The 8,264-nt window shown below is 43.5% G+C and overlaps 1 protein-coding gene and 1 long non-coding RNA gene across 3 annotated transcripts in view; one reads left to right on the top strand and one right to left on the bottom strand.

The window, feature by feature from the left end:
• Nucleotides 1-318: 318 nt before the first annotated feature.
• On the bottom strand, nt 319-2,842 carry LOC119308393. Its single transcript, XR_005150086.1, has 2 exons — nt 2,486-2,842; nt 319-1,924 (listed from the first exon to the last, which is right to left on the bottom strand). It is a non-coding gene; the product is annotated as an uncharacterized LOC119308393 (long non-coding RNA).
• A 186-nt stretch (nt 2,843-3,028) lies between these two features.
• The window catches only part of LOC119308392 (alpha-L-arabinofuranosidase 1-like), a 7,075-nt gene continuing 1,839 nt past the window's right edge, over nt 3,029-8,264 (top strand). Inside the window, exons 1-13 of one of the 2 annotated variants that reach the window (XM_037584516.1) lie at nt 3,029-3,243; nt 3,717-3,927; nt 4,078-4,132; nt 4,506-4,702; nt 4,938-5,059; nt 5,348-5,495; nt 5,690-5,759; nt 5,867-6,012; nt 6,093-6,138; nt 6,219-6,271; nt 6,677-6,821; nt 7,708-7,826; nt 7,948-8,019. In XM_037584516.1, coding sequence (XP_037440413.1) covers nt 3,745-3,927; nt 4,078-4,132; nt 4,506-4,702; nt 4,938-5,059; nt 5,348-5,495; nt 5,690-5,759; nt 5,867-6,012; nt 6,093-6,138; nt 6,219-6,271; nt 6,677-6,821; nt 7,708-7,826; nt 7,948-8,019 — 1,356 coding nt within the window. In that variant the 5' untranslated portion in view covers nt 3,029-3,243; nt 3,717-3,744. Of the gene's footprint in view, nt 3,244-3,716; nt 3,928-4,043; nt 4,133-4,505; nt 4,703-4,937; nt 5,060-5,347; nt 5,496-5,689; nt 5,760-5,866; nt 6,013-6,092; nt 6,139-6,218; nt 6,272-6,676; nt 6,822-7,707; nt 7,827-7,947; nt 8,020-8,264 lie in introns of those variants that run through there. The other variant, XM_037584518.1, reaches the window with a different exon arrangement.

The following is an 8,264-nucleotide window of genomic DNA, read 5'->3' as shown; positions in this document are numbered from 1 at the left end:
AGGAACAGGAGAAATAAATGATCCCATGATCAAGGAAAATCTGTTGGAAGTGGTTGCCATTCAGAGCACAATCCTTCATGTTTTCTGTCATAGTGTTGTCCCCTAACTTAGTCTCTCTTAATCCATTCTTGTAGACTGTCAACCCAGGAACACACCAATAAGCCCTGATCTTGCCCTCAAACTCATATCCAATTTCCTCCACTAGACTGGCAACAACATTAGGTGTCCAACTATCTATGTCACAGTAATCATACCAAATGGAGTGACCTTTGTGATAATCCCTATGCTTGCCAGCACACAGAAAGTAGCCACCATGTATGACCTCAATAGAGAAGTGGTTGCTTAAGGGTCATGCAAAACAATCAAGTTGAAAAAGTTCAGACATTTCAGGCTACAGAGAGGTTCAGACAGTCCAGACATTCAGACTTTTTGACTTTTTCAGAAAGAAAAACAGAGACTCATGGCTGCAATTAACAAATGTATGATCTTACAGGTCGTAAAGCAACCATTTTTGGTAAATCTGACCCAATGTAATTGCAAATTAAAACAATTTTGGTCCAATTAACACTCTGACACTAAAAGCAAACTTTACTGCTTAAACCCTAGACCCCTGGACCCATGACAAATTGGGGGGAGAAAGAACCCTAACCACTCCAGATCTCTGCAAACATGGCCATCTACTGCAAACCCCCCATGACGTAGCCCTATTTATGGTCTGCCACAAAGTTCTTCAAGAAACTGCTAAAACCCTACCACCCCACACCCAATTCGTCAGAGAGTTGAACGAACGCCCAAACCCTAGCTCGTACGCGCAATTGATGCGACCAAGAACTCTTCACGGGAGCTAAATTGGACAGATCGAGCAACGGAGCTGCCGGCGACGGCGACGTACCGTACATGGGCGGCGAGGCATCATCATGACGACGCGAAGGAGCAAGAGGCACGTCCGCAGGCCCCTCCCGAACGGCGCGGACGGCGGCAGCTCAGCGTCTGACGACGTGCTCATGGAGCCGTCGTCGACGCCGACGAGCAAAGGCACTACCTCGGCAGCAACGACGAGCAGAGAGGGTGCGAGCGGTGCGGTCCCACCAGGTGCGCGAGCGTTTAATGTTCAGGTGTTGGCGCATTTGCAAAAAAAACCGAACTACTAGTATTACCCCCCCCCGACTAGGTGCTACACAGGTGGCGGTCAAAGCCTAGCCAGCAACAGCTGACTCGGCCAAGTCAGCGAATACGTAGCTAAATTCGTATATACGGACCAAAGTGAACCCTTTGCGCAAGTACATGAACTGTAGTTCGGGTATTTTTGAAATAGTGGTACTAAAGTGTCAACCGGCTCAAGTTTTGTGACCTACAGTGAATTTTTCTCATTTTTTTCCTATAAAATTCCTCCAAGAGCATCCTTGTATGTGTGGACACAGAGATCCGGCCACAGACAAACTCAGTCTCCAAAGCCGTTGGACGGATCGTTGCCACGACGAATGCGCCGCGCACAAATTAAAAGGGCGCTTGTAGGCGCCGGCGCACCGGCCGAACTGTTCGGCCGGTCAAGCCCCAGCCGCCCGATACATCGGTTCCCCACCGTCTTATTGCTTTGTTTTAAAGTCAAACACGCAGAAAAAAAACACGCACAGGAAACATGAAAAAAAGGACAGCGAGAGCACATGCCAGATCTGTGTGCTCGCCGGCCGCCCGCGATAGTCCTCGTCTTCCCGTGCTTGCTTTCCACCGCGCCATCACGCCCGTCACCCGCGCTCGCCTGCCGCTTGCCTGACGGTCGTGTCCGACACTTGCCTTGGCTGCCTCTGCTCGTCATGGTTGCAACTCAAACACATGAGGGTTCTAGTGCGCTGTCATCATGGTTGGAGCATCCCTGGCGTCCCCGTCTCCGGCTCGCCGCCATTGTCAACTTGCAGCGTCATGTCTAGCAAAAAAAGCAATAAAAATCTCCAATGCTGGGTTGAAGCAAAAAGATTTGCCGGTTCCAGCAAAAAATAATGATGGTTCCAGCAAAACTCTCAACAGCACAAAAACTCCAGTTCCAACAAAAAATCATGCCGCTTCAATCAAGAATGTTTGCTGGTTCCAACAAATTACATGACACTGTGATGCGTGTTGGATGTAGCAATTGAGAACATTGGTTGTAGCAAAAACTCAAACGGTGGTAGCAAAGAAATTGATGCACTGGTTCCCCCAAAAAACATAGTAGCAAAATAATTGATTGGTTCCAACAAAAACCGAGGTTGGTTGTAGCAAAAATGTACATTGGTTGTATCAAAAACAAATGACATGGTTGCAAGAATTTGGGTTGGTTCTATAAAAAAGAAACGAACATAGTGGTAGCAAAATAATTAATTGGTTCCAGCAAGAACTGCAGATGGTGGTAGCAAAATTGAAAACCGGTTGTACCAAAAAACAAATGACATGGCAACAAAACTTCGAGTTGGTTCCATAGAAAAAGAACGTGGTTGTAGCAAAATCTTACACTGGTTTCAGCAAAAATCAAGGGCGTCTGCAGCAAAAATTGGGGCTGCTTCCAAGAAAAGAAAATGATGGATCTCCATCACTTGTCGCCATGGTTGCAACGCCTCAACGTCGGCCGCCGCGGCTCTCCATTACTTCTCGCTGCCATCGGCAGCACCGGTGGGGGTTGGTTTGCAGCGCTGGTCGCTGGTGGGGCGTGAGGGGGCGGGGTGGGGGCAGCCACGGTGGGGGAGGCGCGGTGGCCATGGCTGGCGGCACAGCCGGTCGCCGGTGAGGGAGGCGTAAGCATCTACAAGAGAGAGGAAGAAAAGAGGCGAGCGGAGGAGGTTGCGGTAGAGGAGATGCACGAGCAAAGAATGAGTGGATGGTGTTGTCCTGAAGAGATAAGGTAGATGATCGTTCGGTGGTGGGCCTACATGTAGAGAAAGCGAGCGGTGCGACCGGTCTAACGATTCGGCCGGCGCGCCGTCTCGGAAGGTTTCCCAAATTAAAAGGGCACAGCGATGCGGATAGGCACCACCGCTCGCTCCGGGGCCCACGCGTGTCAGTGGTCTGACGCCGCCGCCGAAGCACACCCCGGCAAGCAACCAGCCGTGGCGCCGCCAGCCTCCGTCATCCCACGGCGGAGGCCGTTGTGCACCCCGCGCGCTTCACTCCGAAGCCACCGGCACGTCGCCTCCGGCCTCGCCTACTTAAGGCCGCAGCCTCCGGGTCTCGCTGCACCCCGCACTCACGACTCTCCTCGAACTGCGCTGCCTGGTGAGGACTCTCCTCGAACTGCGATCTTTTTCTTTGCTTCTGGCCCTGCTTGTTTACTCCTTCGGTTCTTGATTTCGTAGATGAGTTGTTCGATGAAATGGCCAATACAAGAGAATTGCTCCATGTCTGTGCTTTCGTTCGACCAGTGATAGGACCATTTGAATTCAGCTCCCATTTCCTGTCTAAAAACAAGTGTTTAGTTGTATAATCTGTAAATAAATGCCTTTTAATTCTTAAACTTCATGCTCTACAAATAGTATAGAGTGGCAAGTTATTTGGTTAAGTTGTATAGATATGTATTGTTTTGGACATGCCAACTGACCCTGGCAGGACTCCATGGCCAGGGTCGGCCTTATTGTCGTTTTATAATTTGGTGGTGACATGTTTGAGTAGTTTGTTCTTATAATTTCCATCGAAAGACGTGATTGGCATTGCATAATGTATCCTGATTTGTTATCTGTTCAAACTGACAGATTGGTTAGTCTTTAGAACTTGGAGCGTATGGGTTCCAAAGAAACGCTCTGTCATATCCGTACTATTCTTTGCTTGTTGCTTCTCTTCTGCGTGAGCTGCAAATGTTCGGCATCAGAATTTGAGATCACACAAGTGGCAAGCCTTGGTGTTGATGCCTCATCGCACCTTGCTCGAAAGATCCCTGATACGCTGTTTGGAATATTTTTTGAGGTGAGAAAAGTGATGCAGATCTTGTTAGTTCATCTTTTTCTCGTGGCACTTTGCAGGCATTTCTAGGTTCACTGCATTCACAGAATAATCCATCTGTACCAATTATGTTCCATCAGGTTCTCACTTCAACTGGATTGACTAATAATGTAGGAGATCAACCATGCAGGAGCTGGTGGAATATGGGCAGAGCTTGTTAGTAATAGAGGTACTTAAATACTTCTCAAATCTAATACACAACACTTGAAGTAAAACTGACATGTGGCAACATTCCTATCCAATCCAGTGCATTTGAACATCTGAACTTAAACAGGGAACTATATCTGTTGACAAAGAAAAGCATATAGAATAAATTTAGAAGAGCTACCCTTAAATGTTATTGTCTGAAGGTTACAATTCCCTATTGACCTATTCTTCATGATGAATTCAAATCTACTTTACCACAACATCTTCAAGTCAGTCATGACTATTGTCCAATTACGGAAATTCCATCTTACACATCCTGAATAAACCAATAGGCATTCACTTAAGTTGCTGTTGATTTTCAAGGTCTAGAATAACTTGGTTTTCCTACGATCCAGGTTTTGAAGCTGGAGGCCCCCATACTCCATCAAATATTGAACCATGGTCCATCATTGGAGATGACTCTTCCATATTTGTGGGAACAGACCGCACGTCATGTTTCAGGCGAAACAAGGTTGCTCTAAGAATGGAGGTTCTCTGTGATAACTGCCCAGTTGGCGGTGTTGGCATTTACAACCCTGGGTTCTGGGGCATGGTATGAGTTTACGTCGATCATAGGTTGATTAATCATAGCATACTGCTGTTACTTCGCATTTTTTCCTCATGAAACCAGAATTAACTAGCACCATGCATGTTGTGTGTAGCTTTCAGGTAATGTCAGCTTTCAATCTGTCGTGTTTGTCAAAATTTTGTGCACATTATGTAATATACTGCATTTTCATTTGTTTGCTTTCCAATAATGCCATCATAATTATCATTCCAATCTCCAGAACATAGAGGATGGGAAGACCTACAATCTAGTTATGCATGCCAAGTCACCAGAAATGATAGAAATGACAGTTTCACTAACAAGCTCTGACGGATTACGAGTTCTGGCTTCAGCTGCCATACGGTTAGCATCTTCTCTCTCAAATTTGGACATCATGACGAGTAAATTTGACTATTAGCAACACTAGTGGAGGTATGTGTACGCCAGAGAGGGCCACTGTACCCCCAGCCTTTGAAAGAGAAATAATTGTGAAGGAAAAAAATATATTTGGAGGGCTTAGATGGAAAATAATAATAGTGTTTTGCCCCCTCCGATCTTCAGATTTGCCTTTTGCCACCCCTCCCACCCCCCGAAGTACTTTTCTAGCTGTGCCACTGATTAACAGTTAAGGAAAGGTTTGCACTTCTGCAGAGTACCTGGCGGATCGAATTGGATAAAATTGGACCAGAAGTTGGTTGCTCAAGGAACAGACAGAACCTCAAGACTTCAAATAACAGCTAAGACAAAGGGAGTTGTATGGCTTGATCAAGTATCACTCATGCCTTCGGATACATACAAGGTAAATCATACTTTTGTTGTCAATATTGATACTCAGAATATTAGTACATCTCAAGTAAAGCTATACTGGAATTTAATCTTGTTAAAACTTAGAAACTTCAACTTATTTTTTTTAATTGTTGTAGTATATGAATATACCAGTGGTGCATATGTTTATCTGAGAGTTTGACATACCAAATTTCTCTGTACTCTCAGGGGCACGGTTTCCGCACAGAACTCATATCCATGCTTTTGGATTTAAAACCCCGGTTCTTGAGATTCCCTGGTTTGTTGAAACTGCTTCTGATTGAAAAAATCGAATTCGTGATGTTTGCACATACATTATTCAGACATATCTGGGATTATTGACTAGATCACATGCAACTATTGTAGGAGGTTGCTTTGTTGAAGGCAGTTGGTTAAGAAACGCATTCAGATGGAGGGACTCTATAGGTCCATGGGAAGAGAGGCCTGGACACTATGGGGATGTCTGGAATTACTGGACCGATGATGGCCTCGGATATTATGAGTTTCTTCAGGTGCTTGTTTACAACGTTTCACCCTTTCCTTTTCTGTTATTACCTTTAATTATATATAACTTTTGAAACCTATATAAAAGCTTTCTGAAGTTCTCGGTGCTGCCCCAGTCTGGGTATTCAACAATGGTAATTATTACTAGATATCTTATATCTTTGACCACTACTGTTTCCCTCCTTACTTACGAAAGTTCTCCCTTAATTATCAGGAATCAGCCACCATGATGAAGTTGATACTACTGCTATTGCTCCTTTCGTAAAGGTATGTCCTGAAGTTTGAACTCCCAACTAATTTTCTAGCAGAGCGGACCAATACATTTTCTTTTCTGGGCATATCTGTAGATTAGAAACCTTACTACTCTGAACCTAACAGGAGAAATATGTATGATGAGTCTGCTCGAGTGGCCTAAAATAGTAGTAAAATTCTTTTTTCTTGCTGATCAATATTGGAACAGAGATGGTGTTGGTCTTATTTCTTTAGTTTCTTATTAACATAGCTCAGAAATAGAGATGATATTGAACACAAAGTTAATTGTACGTTTCTCTGAATAGTGAATAGTATCACACTCGTCAAGAGATTCCAATTTTGTTTGCAGGCTTAGGTAGTTGTCGTAACTCACCATTTAGGTTCATTATTATGGAACTGTTGTTATCATCTGCTCTACAGGATATACTGGACAGTCTAGAATTTGCAAGGGGGAGTGCAGAATCAACATGGGGTTCTGTTAGAGCTGCAATGGGGCATCCTGAACCATTCCCAGTCAAATATGTTGCAATCGGAAATGAAGATTGTGGGAAAGAAAATTACCGTGGTAAAATTTCAACAGCATTCATTCCACACTCAAGTCTTTTTTGTGGTAATCTGCACACTTAATGCCCTGTGCACAATATTAAGATGTACAATCAAGGAACAGGAAGCATAGCTGGACCATGATATATCTACTAAAATAAATAACATATGCAATATGTGATTTCGTGATTGTGTGCGGAGAGTCACATTTGTGCATATGAAAAATAACAAGAATATATTAACGTGCAAGGTGCATCATGTACATAATTCAAATTTGTCCGACCTACCCATATAAGCTAACGATCTCATTTGATAATCAACCATTCAACTTTCTGTCAAGCATTTCTAAGTATGGGGAAGAGAGGGATATCAAGTCAAAGTTTTTGATGAGGCAATGTTTCTCATTCTAGTATTTTATCAGGCTGAGCAGTGCCTATAGATATCAAATAGAAATCCCTTAAACTTAAGAGAATATGTTCTCGTCATCTGAGTGGTCTGATTGCGGGAAGAAGAATTTGCATCCATCTGATGATGGGGAGACTACTGTCCAGTGTATTATGGTAGATAGCAATGATCGCGTTTCTAAGGTTCCAAGGTTTAGATTCAGTGAAGGTGATTCATTCCAACGCTGACCAGACACTGATATTGTGGATTAATGTTCTCGTATTTTAAGAGCATTCTGTACCCGAGATAAACCGATATGTCCCCAACAGCTAAGAAAACACGAAAGTAGTTATCTGCCCCTTAATTATTTTGGTTGATTTTGCATGTAAAATGTTTCTATCTTACCATAACTCCCTGTTGTAGTGTATAAATTTTACTTGAACTATAGAGAACCACCGGTTACAACTATTTACTACTGATATGATGTCTTTAGATACATGACATTCTCTAATTCTATTGAACAGGTAACTACCTTAAGTTCTACAATGCTATAAGAGAGGCCTATCCAGACATTCAGATGATTTCAAATTGTGATGGTTCATCTGGACCACTTGACCATCCTGCTGATCTATATGATTTCCATGTACGCTACTTGCTACCAGATCTGTTTGCCTTTCTTGTTGTATAGATACTATAATTCTATCTCACCAAGGTCGAGCACTCAAGTTTTTTTCTGAGATCTTGAGGATGCTTCTTCTTTTTAGGTCTATACCGGTTCCAGGGCACTATTTTCCATGAAGAATACATTTGACAATACCTCTCGTAGTGGACCCAAGGTATGCCTTAGTTGTCATTGCTTTGCAGACCTTTTTATGTTGCAGAAAGATGCCTGTGAAACAGCCTTGCAAAGGCTCTTGTTTTCATGGTACTACCTTTCATATGAATTCACAACTTGCTCATATTTTTCAAGGGGTATTCCTAGGATAGCCTACCTTGTTGATGTACGCTTACTGTAAAATGGTTCTCTTGTTCTTAATATTAGTTATGTAACACTCCATGTTTGTTTAGGTTTATTATCAGT

The sequence above is a fragment of the Triticum dicoccoides genome, chromosome 5B (assembly GCF_002162155.2).
Source record: "Triticum dicoccoides isolate Atlit2015 ecotype Zavitan chromosome 5B, WEW_v2.0, whole genome shotgun sequence".
Taxonomy (NCBI): Eukaryota; Viridiplantae; Streptophyta; class Magnoliopsida; order Poales; family Poaceae; genus Triticum; species Triticum dicoccoides.
The sequence above is the reverse complement of the archived record's forward strand: the minus strand, read 5'-3'. Positions and strand labels throughout refer to the sequence as shown.